General features: G+C 38.6%; 1 protein-coding gene across 15 annotated transcripts in view; it reads left to right on the top strand.

Annotated features, from left to right (window-relative positions):
* Positions 1 to 15,689, top strand: part of LOC127431339 (rap1 GTPase-activating protein 2-like) — a 71,232-nt gene that overhangs the window by 25,669 nt on the left and 29,874 nt on the right. For 3 of the 15 annotated variants that reach the window (XM_051681736.1, XM_051681740.1, XM_051681737.1), the window contains exon 1: positions 14,956 to 15,101. The exons of 10 other annotated variants lie outside the window; for them this stretch is intronic. In XM_051681736.1, the coding sequence (XP_051537696.1) occupies positions 14,971 to 15,101 (131 nt within the window). In that variant the 5' untranslated portion in view covers positions 14,956 to 14,970. Of the gene's footprint in view, positions 1 to 14,362; positions 14,432 to 14,955; positions 15,102 to 15,689 lie in introns of those variants that run through there. 2 more of the 15 variants (XM_051681747.1, XM_051681749.1) reach the window with 2 other exon arrangements.

Below are 15,689 nucleotides of genomic sequence, written 5' to 3'. Positions count from 1 at the left end.
GGTGTGTGCCTTTCCAAATCATGTCCAATCAACTGAATTTACCACAGGTGGACTCCAATCAAGTTGTAGAAACATCTCAAGGATGATCAGTGGAAACAGGATGCACCTGAGCTCAATTTTGAGTGTCATGGCAAAGGCTGGGAATACTTATGTACATGTGATTTCTTTCGTTTTTTTATTTTTAATAAATTTGCAAAGATTTCAAACAAACTTCTTTCACAATGTCATTATGGGGTATTGTTTGTAGAATTTTGAGGAAAATAATGAATTGAATCAATTTTGGAATAAGGCTGTAACATAACAAAATGTGGAAAAAGTGAAGCGCTCTGAATACTTTCCGGATGCACTGTACATACACTACCAGACAAAAGTTTTGAAACACTTGACTGAAATGTTTCTCATGATCTTAAAAATCTTTTGATCTGAAGGCGTATGCTTAAATGTTCGAAATTAGTTTTGTAGACAAAAATATAATTGTGCCACCATATTAATTTATTTCATTATAAAACTAAAAAAAATCTTAAAAAAAAAAAAAATGATTTTGAAATTGATGACTTGGACCAAATAATAAAGAAAAGCAGCCAATAAGTGCCCAACATAGATGGGAACTCCTTCAATACTGTTTAAAAAGCATCCCAGGGTGATACCTCAAGAAGTTGGTTGAGAAAATGTCAAGAGTGCACTGTCTGCAAATTCTAGACAGAGAATGACTACTTTGAAGATGCTAAAATATACCATAGTTTTGATTTATTTTGGATTTAGTCACAACATAATTCCCATAGTTACATTTACGTTATTCCATAGTTTTGATGAATTTACTATTATTCTAAAATGTGAAAAAAATAAAAATAAAAATAATTATAATAAAGAATGAGTAAGTGTTTCAAAACCTTTGACCGGTAGTGTATATGCATGTATTGCGAACCCTCCAAGGGTCCCAGTTTGAGACTTTCAAAATCTGGTCACCCTATAGCCATGGATTTGAAACTGGGAGGCATGCCTCCCCAGGGGGCACCGGAGCATGTCAGGGGATGATAAATTCACCAAGTAAAATAAAAAGATACATAAATACAATAAAAATGTATTGTGAAAATAAATGAAAATTATTGGCATAATGGACCGTAGTCCTGCTTCATAGACCGTAGCTCTATGGCGTTATAATACTGTTAGTGTCGAGAGCACAACATGCATATCATGCGAGAGTGCATCCATGTACCGGTTGTGCCAGTGTGAATCTCTCCGCTCGACGCGGGCAACTCTCGCTCAAAACTGGACCCGCCCTCTCAAATTAACTACGCTGCTCTACATTCACAAATCTATTATAAAGCCACACAGCCCTGCCTCTGTTCATTCATATTCTGCTGCTTCTGTAGATGTGTTATATGAAGGGAGAAACGATACCAGAGTTTGAGTAATCAACTCATCATTTGGCCGGTAATTTGCAGCATAATATGGTTACATTCGTATTGTAAGAATGATATTCTGATGCTAGCTGATGATGTAAGTGATGTGAGCAAATAAAACTGTCAGTTATACATCTGTTGCGACTGACATCTTCTGTCACCTCAGTGGAAAACAGCTGTACAAGTTAATCTAGGGCACAGAAAATCCGAAAATAAGCGGAACAAAATCACACGTGTCCAGTATTACGAGTTCAACATGCAAGGTCTCTTGGCCCATAAACTTTAAAAACAAATGTTTGTATATGCTTAAATATGTGGGCCCCACAGCTTATACAAGGCCCCCTCAACAGGGCCCTGTGACTATGAAGGCCCCCAGCCCTCTTATAACAGCCTTTTGCCTTCCTATTTCTAATACAAATTTTGGAGCCACTCTTTAATCTTATAACACCGCCTGGTGAATGTTTCCATGCTCTTCTTGAAGTAGAAGACCTTGTAAAAGTAAAAGTAAAATTAACAATAACATATATCTGGTTACTGATATTTCAAAATTAGTATTTATTGAATTAAAGCAACATGTGCTTAAAATTGTATTATTTTATAGAAAAATAGGTTAAACAGGTTTAAAATATATAATTTTCTGACTATTATTTCATATGTTAGGCTTTATATGGTCAGGGTTGGGGAGTAACGGAAGACATGTAACGGGATTACGTATTTAAAAAATAAAATATAAGTAACTATATTCCACTACAGTTACAGTTTAAATCATTGGTATTTAGAATACAGTTACATTCAAAAAGTATTTAGATTACTGAAGAGATTACTTTGCATTTTATTGTTATTTGTTTCATTTAATATTTAGTCTTTTCAGATGGAAAACATTTATACATATAAATGATGCGATCCAAAGTGCATTTGAACAGCAGTGAAACACTTTCTTATAATGTGTTACATTCATACGAGCAGACAGAGAAGTAAGTTTGAAGTAAGTTTGGAGCAGAAGAAACAGAAATAATCCTTGTGTAAATTGTCAGCTTTACGCTAAGCTAAAATGCTATTTCTAGCCATTTTACATGCACGTTACCAGGTACGATCATATTTTTTTATCAAGAAAATTCACGTTGGATCATAATTTCTTTTTTTCTAGTAAGACCTTTGATATTAGGACAAAAATCGTATTCCTGATAATAATTTTTGTATTGTTTTCCTGTAAAAATATCTAAAAATCCTTAAAACAAGATCAATTTGATTTATCTTGTTTTAGAAACAACACTGCATATGATATTTAGGTTTTTCAGAAAACATATTTTGTCTTACTGCCAGAGTTTTTATAGTCAAAACAAGAGAAAAAATCTACCAGTGCTGAAGAAGTAATCCAAAGTATTTAGAATACATTACTGACCTTGAGTAATCTAACGGAATATGTTACAAATGACATTTTACAGCATGTAATCTGTAATCTGTAGTGGAATACATTTCAAAAGTAACCCTCCCAATGCTGTATATGGTTAAGCTTTATTCTTTGTATAAAAGGGCTGTTGAACAAAAACTTTTATTATACTGTTTGTATTGTATTGCTTTAACTGCATGTTTGCCATACATTACAAAAAATAACTTGGTTTAGGTGGTTGGGAAAAAGAAAATATTGATATTTTACTTTGTGTAGTTCAAAAGCATTGATTAAACTAGATACATAAAGTTTGTTGAGACACACTATAATGTTGGTCTGACAAAACCTTGTCTAGTCTAAAAATAGTTTTAAATGCTTGAAGTTAGAATTTTTTTATAGGTTTAACAGTAAGAAAGAAAGAAATAAAGAAGAGAGCATCTTAAAGCAGATTAAAGGGCTTGTGTGTAAGTTTTGACAGCCAAAATAGACTTGTAGCTCATTTAAATATTCTGTCAATGTTATGTAGTGTATGGGATTTTTGGACACTTTGAAAAGGTTTAAAAGATGCCTTAGCAGGGCTTTTCGATGGAAGAATAATAATGCTAGCCAAGCTGTAGGGTCGTTCCAAACAGAATTTCCCAAATAATGACCAAATGACCACTAATTTTGAGCCCCACACCTTTTAGCCCTTCAAAGCTCTCACAATGGAGGGAAAAGTCTTTGAAGGATACAGGGTGTAGGGATGATCACTTCTGAATAGAAATTATATAGCAGTGCGAGCCAGAACTGCCTGAACTCTTTGCTGAATTTCACCAAACCCTTGCATAGGTACTGTAGGAGCCTACAGTATTTGTTAAATTCATAAATATTAAAAGTGTTTGATTAAGTTAAAATATTTTATAATTTATTATGGCCTTGCTAGTCATAATCCGTCCCTGCTGAAACATGATGCATTTTGATAATATTACACTAGGAAAATACCTGATAAAACTTCAAATAAGTGGCCAGAATGTACCTGCTGTCTTGTATTTACATTTTTTTTAGCATAGCTTATCTTATTTATTATTTGCTTTGCTATTGTTAAGGTTTATGCAACATTATGGTATGTTTGTAAATCTGAAAAAATAAAATAAAAAAAAGAATCCCCAAAAATGGGGGGAGGGGGATCAATTGGGGCGCAGTCTTGTACATTTTCTCAGAGGGGGGGCTTACTGTCCAAGATTTTGAAAACCCCTGCCCTATAGAAAACGCGTTAGCCGTGTCTGGGACTTCAATTATGACACATTTGGACCTTTATTAGAATGACTGTTCGTTGTGTTGCCAATACATGATGTTAAAACAAAGAGAACAGAAACAATATAATATCCAGTAATTTATTCTTTTTTCTACTGTAATATCAGTAATGAAATTCAGTTGGTCTTATTAAAATGAAGATTTTTAATATTGTAAGTATTATTTACAAACTGTACATTTGGGTGTCCAGCTATATGACCCACATTGCACAAATACCTGTTTTCCCCATTCTATATGTATCACTTGATATAAAAACTAAAATAAAAACTAAATGTAATGAAAAATTAAAATGAAACTATAAATTATTTAAAAACTAAACTAAAACTAGCAAACAAAATGAAAACTAAACTAAATTGGAGCAAAACATTTAAAACGAAATAGAAATAAAAACTAAATTAAAAATGTACAACTATTATTACCTTGGTAGGATGGTGTGCATCAGAGCAGTGGGGAACATTATCAGTGCAACAGAGAGACGGAAAGAGCACAGACAGCAGTAAATACCAGAGAAAAGGTCAGGAGAAGAGCGAGTGAATTAAAAGAGATGCACTGAAACAGCACATATTCACCAGATTGTGCATTCCATTTAAAGGCTTCAATATTACCCATATCTGAGGTAACATATACAATGACTACAAAATGTATTTGGGCACTTAAAGAGATAGTTCACCCCAAACATTTCAATTCTGTCATCATTTACTCACCCTCATGTTTTTCCAAACCTGTATGACTTTCTTTCTTGGAACACAAAAGGAGATGTTTGTAATTTGTTGTTACATCAGGGCACCACAGATGGCCACCTCGGTATGGAGCTGTTCTTTTGCTGTTTTTGTTTGTTTGTGTAGGGCTTTACTGGTTGTTTAGATCAGTGTTACTATCAGAAATAATTGATAATTATTTCTTTAGTTATTATCTAATATTTAAATTAATTAATTGAATCTTAACTCATTAAAACCTCATATGGGGCTCCAGTAAATGTAGTGCGCTACGTTTAGGAGCGGGTTTGGTTATTAGCAATAATTAATAATTATCAAAGATAATTATTAATTATTAAAATCAATAGAACATTGATGAGAATCAATGTTAGCTTTTCTAATCCTTTAAATCAACAATTATCAAAGATAATCGTTAATTGTTAACATTGATGAAACATTAGTTAAAATTAACACGAGCTTATTGATCATTCAAATTCAACAATCATCGAAGATAATTATCAATTATCAAAAATCAATAGAATATTAATAAGGATTAACATTGACGGGGCACCACCCTGGAATCAGAGACTAATAACCAGATAGTATAACAGTCTCAATACTAGATTGTTTTCTTAGGAAAATCGACATCCGAAGAATATCGATTTTTGGGAAAAAACAATGAATGAAGGCTTGAATCCGAGCACTGACATTCCGTCAGCATGACACAGGTGTATGCAAAACAAACCAAAACACTTCTCTTTGTAATATAGCAAAGTTTATTTATGCAGTAATATCAATTAATAATTAATACAATGCAGTCAATAAACTTCCGACTTACAACTACAAACTAAACAGTGATATGATTAGATATGGTAAAGTAAAATAATCCTATAACACATAAGGTGTGTGTGTGAGAGTGTGTGTGTGTGTGTGTGTAAGGAGGGACGCGCACAAAATGGCGGATGTGACTCTCGTGGAGAGTATGTCACGCGAGACTTCAGGCCAGGGAATATGGCTGCGAATGTGGGCGGAGAGAAACCAGTCAATGGTAGCTTAGGGACAAAGCTGGGCTTTATCACGAAGCTATCTACTAGCCAAAAATGTGTGCCAGAATGTTTGTGAGGGGTCGCGCGTGTGTGTGTGTGTGTGTGTGTGGTTAGTACGAGAGAGAGAGAGAGAGAGTTAAGTGACGGCCCCAAAGCCGATTTCGCGATCGTGGGAGAGAAAGCAGCTGTTAGTTTATCACTCAGAGACGCGATGGACGGCTCGTAAACCGTCCCGCGTTCTTTGATTCTTTAATGGATAAACTCAGTTTGCCGGTCTCACCCGCGATGGCGGAAATGCACAACAGCCCAATGTGGTTGGACTACAATACAGCAAATCAAATTTGTGATAATTAATACCCCGAGTATTAATAATGAGCGGACATGGTGGTCCGTAAACTGTACAAGCAATAACCTTGATACACAAGAATAACACACTGTAATATTCTATCTCTGCCCAGACGTAAACCTCTTACTTGAATCGTATGAGGATGCAGAATGTGTGTTCATCCGTCCTTTAACTCAGACTCGGTTCCTCGAGGCTTGGGTGATGACGGGAGGCCGTTTCCTCACTCTGTCGGCGGGCGGTACAGCTGCTGATTCTTGGCGGGCTGACGGAGAAATCAGCGACGTTGACTTGATTGAAGAGGGAAGAGAAATCTTTTCTCTTCACTTCTGCAGGCAAACGGATGAAGATGTGGATTGCTCGGCGGTCTCCTTCGGATCCGTTAGAGTGTTCGGTGGAACACAGAGTAATCTCAACTCGTCCAGCGAGATGGAGATTGTATAGCCGCAGTTTCAAGTCGGACGTTACATCCTTGTGCCACGAGGCTGCACCTGAGAGCAGCGATGAGCTGCATCTACGCACGGCGAGCAAAGTTGCTGGAAGCAAATCTCGGAAGCATTTCAGAGGTATTTCTACTCCTGATGATGTCATGGTTGAGGTGCGTTCTGTCGTGTGCCTCATACAATAGGAGTTGAGAGTTCGATCCTTTAGTGAGCAAGGCTTCATGGGATATGTAGTCTGTTTTGGACTCCCTTTGTTTGATTTTGGCACGGTTTTTATCAGTAAGATTTATGACTTATGTGGGGCCTGAGTTAGGTTTTACGACTGTGTTAGGCCTGCCTTTGTCTTCTATCTGAATACATGAGGCCCAACATTTGTCCTGTGTTTACTAATTTATTTCAGATCAGTTTTACCAGAGACGAGCTGCTGAATATTCAGCAGCACACGCCAGACAATCTTTTATCGGTTTTTGATTGTTCTGACACTTTGCTAGACATTCGGGCGCTTTGCTACAGCGGTGCTGTACAAGCGTGTTAAAAAAACGCAAGCGAGGGAATCAAGCCAGCGTGCAGATCTAGCTCCGACAGCGTGGCTTTCGAACCACGCTGCCAAGCATCCATCTAGCGAATCTCCGCTCTCTTCCTAACAAAACAGACGAATTACTTCTCCTCACCCGCAAAAATAAGGACTTCGCAAATTCTGCTGCATTGTGCTTCACAGAAATCTGTCTGAGTGAAACCATTCCAGACAGCTCATTACATCTACCGGGCTTCCAGCTATTCAGAGGGGATCGCATTGCGGAGTTAACTGGGAAAATTTGAGGCGGTGGAATGTGTTTTTACATCAACAAATGTTGGTGTACAGATGTAACAACGCTGAAGAGATGGAGGCACTCTTCATAAACTGTAAGCCTTTCTACTCGCAGTGGGAGTTTTCCTTGTGTATTCTTGTGTGTGTTTATATTCCTCCACACACGTGTGTGAGCGCAGCGCTGCAACAGCTGGCTGATCAGATCACAGACACGGAACAACAATACCCGGACTCACTTATTATTATTCTTGGGGATTTTAACATGGCAAATCTCGGGGGCCTGGGTAGCTCAGCGAGTAAAGATGCTGACTACCACCCCTGGAGTCGCAAGTTCGAATCCAGGACGTGCTTAGTGACTCCAACCAGGTCTCTTAAGCAACCAAATTGGCCCGGTTGCTACGGAGGGTAGAGTCATATGGGGTGACCTCCTCATGGTATAACATGGTTCTCGCTCTTGGTGGGGCACGTGGTGATTTGTGTGTGGATGGCGTGGAGAATAGCGTGAAGCCTCCACACGTGCTATGTCTCCGCGGTAATGCGCTCAACAAGCCATGTGATAAGATGCGTGGATTGACGGTCTCAGACACGAAGGCAACTGAGATTCGTCCTCCGCCACCCAGATTGAGGTGAGTCACTACGCCACCATGAGGACCTAGAGTGCATTGGGAATTGGGCATTCCAAATTGGGGAGAAAAGGGAAGAAAAAAAAGAAGAAAAAAAACCAAGGCAAATCTCACACGTGAACTGCCCAAATACAGACAGCACATAACATGCCCCACCAGAGACAGAAATATACTGCATTATTGCTACACAACAATAAAGGATGCATATCGCACTGTCCCTCCAGAAGCTTTGGGGCTCTCTGATCACTGTCTGGTTCATTTTCTTCTGATCCACAGGCAGAAACTAAAATCTGCTAAACCTGTTTTTAAGACTGTAAAGAGATGGACCAATGAAGCGGAGCTGGAACTACAAGCCTGCTTTGACTGCACTGATTGGAGTGTATTTGAAGCTGCAGCCACAGACTTTGACGAGCTCACAGATACTGTGACATCATATATCAGTTTCTGTGAGGAAATGTGCATTCCTGCTAGGACTTATTTAACATACAACAATGACAAACCATGGTTTACAGCCAAACTCAGGCAGCTTCGTCAGGCCAAAGAGGATGCTTACAGAAGTGGGGATAAAATCTTGTATAATCAGTCCAAAGGAGATCATAGTGGCTAAAAGAAGCTATTCTGAAAAGCTGAAAAAACAGTTTTCAGCTAATGACCCTGCATCAGTGTGGAGAGGTCTGAAAGACTTTACCAACTACAAGACACCATTCCCCAAAACTGTAGGGAATCAACAATTGGCTGATGACCTGAATGTGTTTTACCTTAGATTTGAAAAGCCCAGTCTTACACCCCACACCCACTCTGACCTTCACAGCACACAAACATTTACACCTCCTGCAACCCCCCTCCTCACCTCTTCTGCTACTGTACCTGCACTTAAGATCTGTGAAGAGGATGTGTGCTGAGTCTTCTGGAAACAGAATCAAAGGACTTAATGACTACAGACCTGTTGCTCTGATGTCTGTGTTCATGAAGTCATTTGAGAGACTGGCGTTGGCCCACCTGAAGGACATCACTGAACCCTTTCTGGATCCCTTGCAGTTTGCCTATCAAGCAAACAGGTCTGTGGATGATGAAGTCAATATGGGACTGCATTACATGCTTCAACATCTATTTGTTGAGTTCAGTTCAGCTTTTAACAACATCAACCCCACTCTCCTATGGACTAAATTAACCCAGCTCTCTGTTCCTGCCTTTATCTGTCAGTGGATCACCAGCTTGCTGACAGACAGGCAGTAGGTAATGAGAATGGAGAAATTCACCTCCAGCACATGTACAATCAGCACTGGTGCCCCCCAGGGATGTGTACTCTCCCCACTACTCTTCTCCCTGTACACAAATGACTGCACTGCCAAGAACCCCTCTGTTAAGCTCCTGAAGTTGGCAGATGACACCACTGTCATCGGCCTCATCCAAGATGACGATGAATCTGCATACAGAAGGGAAGCTTAACAGCTGGCTGTCTGGTGCAGTCAAAACAACCTAGAGCTAAACATGCTTAAATCAGTGGATATGACAGTGGACTTTAAGAGGAACACCCCAACATTACCCCCGCTCACCATTTTGAAAAGCACTGTGGCAGCAGTAGAGTCATTCAGGTTCCTGGGCATTACCGTCTTACAGGACCTGAAGTGGGAGACCCACATAGACTCAATTTTGAAAAAGGCCCAGCAGAGGTTGTATTTCCTTCACAGCTGAGAAAGTTCAACCTGCCACAGGCGCTGCTGATACAGTTCTACTCAGCAGTCATTGAGTCTGTCCTTTGCACTTCTGTAACTGTCTGGTTTGGTCCATCTACCAAGTCAGACATCAGGAGATTTCAAAGGACAGTTCGGACTGCTGAGAGGATTATTGTTGCTCCCCTACCCACCCTGCTAGAACTGTACACATCCAGAGTGACGAAAAGGGCTGGTAAAATCACTCTTGACCCCATTTACCCAGCACACTTCCTTTTCGAACTGGTGCCTTCTGGCCGGCACTACAGAGCACTGAGCACCAGAACAGCCAGGCACAGGAACAGTTTTTTCCCTCAGGCCATCCACCTCATGAACAGTTAAAACTGCCCCCAAATACTTTCCTTTTGTCAATACAACCATGTGCAATATTCAGTCCATCCGTTCCTACTTATATCCATATTTCATTTATATTCTTTAACATATCCTACCTCTTCTTCAATACATCACCTGCACATAACTGTATATCTGTATATAAAATATTCAAACAACATTATTGCTCTAATGTATATTTCTCTTTTTTCATCTGTTGTATCTTATTTTTTATTTTTATGTCACTCTATGTATATATGTTTAAATGTATATGTTTATATGTATGTATATACGGTTGCATTTGTACTAGAAGCTTCTGTCACCATGACAAATTCCTTGTGTGTGTAAGCATACTTGGCAATAAAGCTCATTCTGATTCTGATTCTGATTCTGAATGTTAGTCTCAGTCAACATTCACTTTAATTGCTTATCTGCAAGTTATTTCTGAGAAAAGGTGTAGGAACATTTGTTTGCAGATGCCATTTGGTTTGATATTTCACTACAGTATCTAATGCAATTAAATTCATACATTTATACTGTGACTTTAATGTCCTAAAGTGTCCAAATACTTTTTATATACAGGTTATAAATAAGGTATATGACAAGTGTAATTTTGTCTGCCCTCTGGGGACTGTTTGTTTGTTTGTTGCTACCCAGCTGATAATTGAGTGTATTTTGGTACAAAATGTCATAATAGAGGGCACAGACACAAAAAATACTCAGGAGAAAAGACAACACAGGGAGAGACTTTTGGGTCAGTACTATAGCCACTGTGCCTTTGCTAGAACAACGTGTTCTGGGGTTTTAATAAAAGGTTATAGAAAAGAAGGATTGAAAAGGTGGTGAAACAGGTATGAACTGTGCTAGCAAGCAATGTCAGCCTCTGCAGCCTCCCTACTGTGAGGAGAAGGGCAGGCAGAAACCTGTAGATTTTTACTGTTAAGTACGTAGAGTATATGTATGTGTGTGTGTGTGTGTGGGTGGGTTTGGGTGGTTTACGAGGACTTTTTTTAGGTTACAAACTGGTACACACAAGGATATTATGCTATAAATGTGGTTAATGGTATGTGGTTTTTTTGAAAATGTAAAAATGCAGAAATTTTTTGTGAGAGTTAGGTTTAGGGGTAGGGTTAGGGTTAAGGGATAGAATCTATAGTTCGTACAGTATAAAAATCATTATGTCTATGGAGAGTCCTCATAATGATGCATATGTAAGTGCTCTCTGCAGGGTGGTGTGTGTGTGTGTGTGTGTGTGTGTGTGTGTGTGTAAGATATGATGGCAGCAGGTGGCCAGTTCACACAGCACGTGTGCCCGGCAGTCACCAGTGTCCTTGAATACTAAGCAAGTATCTCTCTGCCCATCAGCTGTCAGTTATTATGGCTTTTCACCTCTTCCTCTGGAATTAATGGTTCTGATGTAACACTCACAAAAGAACAGCAAGCTGTGCTTCAAACATTCACATCTTATGTATTTTTCATTGTGGTTGCACATATTGTGGTTTAACAAAAGGCACCTGCTGCTGTATTGTTTGAAATTGCTGTAATTCACCAGCTCTGCTGATGGATGACAACAATCAACTTCCTTAAAAATTACCTCCCAAAATACAGTAAATTTAAAAAAAAGAAAAAAACTTTTAATCAGAAAGAAATAGTAATAGTAGTATTTTAAATAAAATGAAAGTTAAATTAAAAAAAATTAAAAAAAGATTTACACCCACATGACATGAAGATCGTAGCCATACCAATCTTAAATAAAAGCTGCTTTATTCTACATACTGTATGGTACTAGGCATACATTAATGAGCACCAACGTTTTTCACCAAATATTAATTTGTGATTAATTGCTAATAATTTGATAAATCATTTGAGAATCAGCATATCTTGTAATTCATTTAATATATTTTTTTTTGATCGATTGACAGCCGTGAAACAAATAAATTGCTCCTAACATTCCGTAAATGCATGAATGATAATCTGTGACTGATGCAGTTGTGAATGTTCAAGATTTCCTGTCTGCATAATTTGTTACCACAAAGCAATGTAACTGCATTCTGATTACCATTCCAAAGTCATTTAAACCATTAAATTGCCATGTTTTATGGTTTGACCATGTGAAAATAACATCTCCACCCCCACCCACTGGCCATGTTCTCACAAATTCCCACCTCATTGTCTGTCACCTGGCTCAAGACAGTGTGTTAGTCCTGTGAGAGCTGATCTTTAACACCAGCAGTGTCTTTTTGGCTTACATGAATCATTTGAAATCTCAGCTCGCATTCTCTTCTTTTAATGAATAGCACCCTTGTTTCTGTCTGATTCAGTATTATTTAGTGATGGGTCGTTCATTTTGAACAAATCTTTTATGTGACTCAGAAGAACGAGTAGTCTCAGAGAGTGATGAAAGGTGAACTAATCATTTCTGTTTGCTATACAGCGCCTATGCGCTTTTCACGTAACAAACGAATGGAGGTTGCATAATGCGCATGCTAAGCCAAAGTCAGTAAAATGATCCGATCTTCCCATCACTAGTATCACTGACATCTTGCAAATCAACATGTAATTATCGTTAAGGAAAAGTCAAACGAAAACATAATGAAAGTATTTTTATTAACTGAAATAAAAATAAAAACAGAATTGGAAAAACTTAAACAAAACTAAAACACATTTTTATTCATTATTTCAAAATTTTTAGTTGTTGTTTTTTAGACGCTGTATACTATAAAATTTTAAACCTTTACATCCAATCTTCATTAATAACAAAATACCACTAGAACGATAATTAAATGATGATCAGTTAACACATAACGTTGGCAGCCCTAAAATACTAAAACTACAGTAAAATACTTTGTAAAAACTAAATATACTGGAAGACTTTACTGAAAACACTAATTCACAGACTAAAATCTAATCAAAACTAAGCTGATTTGAAAGGACAAATTGAGAATAAAAATAAATAAAAACTAATCAAGGATGCTCAAATCTGAGATATAATTTCCAGAATTATTTGTATTTCATGACAGTAGAGGGAGAAAATCTGTTCCCTATCTGTCACTCACTCGACATTGTGTCGATGTAGTGACACTAGGGGTCACTCTTGGGGGCCCCAAACACCTCTGCTTTTTGAAAAAGGCCAATGGGAATTGGCGAGTGGCGCTACGAGGCACAAAGCGGTCTGCCCGTCTTGCACCGCCAGTCCAAGTAGCACAGTTCAGCTAGTTGTGGTGTTTTTTATAGGGATCCCTAGTGTCACTACATCGACACAACGTTGAGTGGGTGACAGATAGGGAACGTTCTGGTTACTTTCGTAACCTCCGTTCCCTGATGGAGAGAACGAGACGTTGTGTCCCTCTTGCCACAATGCTGAACTACCCGCTGAAATGGCCGGGACCTTGTCTCGGCTCCTCAGCACAAAACCTGAATGAGTGGTTGCATACCAGCTCCTTTTATACCCGTATGTCCGGGGGAGTGGCATGCAAATTCCACTCGCCAATTCCCATTGGCCTTTTTTCAGGGTGGCTCCCAAGAGTGACCCCTAGTGTCACTACATCGACACAACGTCTCATTCCCTCCATCAGGGAATGGAGGTTATGAAAGTAACCAGGACGTTTTGCACATTACATTGCATAACACAGTGCAAATTGTTACTCTGTATTGGCATGTTTGTCTGGCTGTCATTTGTGTGTTATGTCACACAGCTCTTGATGAGTCTGGATGCACATGTGCTGTCCTGAGTACTTGCTGATAATTACCTTCAGCTGGAAAATCCCCTGAAGCTTTTAATGCTCCTTCTGTTATGGAAGCGGTTTGTTCATAAGCACACTTTCTCACTGGGTGAAATCTTAAAATAAGAGCGGATTTGCACAGGAAGGTGAAATTAAATGATGAAAATGGGCTTGTAATTGTGTGGAATATAAACAGAACCCTTGAAAATCTCCTTATCACTGGTTGTTCAATAAGACTTAGGAATGACAATTCAAATATCAAAAAGTAAACTAAAGGGATAGTTCACCCAAAAATGAAAAATTCACCCTTATGCCATCCCAGATGTGTATGACTTTCTTTCTTCTGCAGAAAATATTTCAGCTCTGTTGGTCCATATAATGCAAGTGAATGGGTGCCAAAATGTTGACATCTATCATATTATTTCTGAAGACATTGATTTAACCTCTGGAGTCTTATGGATTACTTTTATGCTGACTTAATTTTGTGTGATTTTGGAGCTTCAAAATGTTGGCACTCATTCACTTGCTTTGCATGGACCTACAGAGCTGAGAGATTCTTCTAAAAATCTTCATTTGAGTTCAGCAGATGGCAGAAAGTCAGACACACCTGGGATGGCATGAGGGTGAGTAAATGATGAGAGAATTTATATTTTTGGGTGAAGTACTCCTTTAAGTAATGTAACACGAGGAACACTGAATGAAACTGAACTGAATACAATTGAAATTAAATAGACAAAGTAATGGATGGATGGATGGATGGATGGATGGGTGTATTGATTGATTGAAAGATATACTGAGGCAGAGAGAGTGCTCTGATATCCCTAACATAAAGAAATACCAAACGAAAGGTGAGAAGTAAGAAAGAAAGAAAGAAAGAAAATAGTGGAAATTTCTTGAATATAATGACAGCGGTTAAGCAATCAAAGCTCCCTAATCAAGAAGAAGGTGTCAAAGTGAGATGCCATTTGAGAGGGAGGGAGAGAGAGAGAGAAAGAGAACGAGAGGTATTCACGGTGAAGGATACACACACTCAGTCTGTGCTGATGAGGACAGCACCTTATCTCTGGGGTGTAAGAGAGTGACGGTGCAGATTCAGCTGATGTCAGTGGGATGTGACAGGAGTGACCAGGACTAGGACTGAGACTAAGGCTGAGGTTTAGCCATGTCTGACTTCAGATCCAGAGTACGCTGTCGGAGAGCGGGTGTACGAGCAGCTGCGGCACTTATTGGACTCCTGCACCGTTCGCGCAAGCGGTGTGAGAGACGGAGACTGACAGAGACAGACGACCAGTGGTGGGTCATATATGTCTGCATGATGTTGAGTTACATGTTTGTGTGTGTATGTATGGGGGAGGTCAGAACTGTTTATGTGCATTATTTGAGTTTCTACAAAGCTCTCAGGTCAGTGTTTGGATTCTGTGACACAAAGTTCTGAATGGAAATTGAAACTAAAGTGGAATGTGTTTTGGAGTATGTGCAATAGCTTAAAAATATGGTTCACTCAAAAATGAAAAATCAGTAATCATTTACTCTCCCTCCAATCCTCCAATGTTGTTCCAATCCTGTATGACTTTCTGTCTTCTGTGGAACACAAAAGCAGTCACTCACACACCATTAAGTTTAATTGTTTAGAAAAATAGTGATAAAAGTGAATGGTGACTGAAAATAATCCCTAACATCTTCTTTTGTGTTCCATGGAGGAAATAAAGTCATACGGGATTAGAATAACATGAGGGTGAGTAATTGATGGCTGTATTTTCATTTTTGGGTGAACTATCCCTTTATTTGTAGGCCGACATGTCCTCCACACTTTCGTTAGCAAATCTTGCTTTGAGTGTTTTTTTGAAGCACTCCAATCAAAAATTTGATTTTTGAATAGCT

Source organism: Myxocyprinus asiaticus, chromosome 40 (assembly GCF_019703515.2).
Source record: "Myxocyprinus asiaticus isolate MX2 ecotype Aquarium Trade chromosome 40, UBuf_Myxa_2, whole genome shotgun sequence".
NCBI lineage: Eukaryota > Metazoa > Chordata > Actinopteri > Cypriniformes > Catostomidae > Myxocyprinus > Myxocyprinus asiaticus.
The sequence above is the reverse complement of the archived record's forward strand: the minus strand, read 5'-3'. Positions and strand labels throughout refer to the sequence as shown.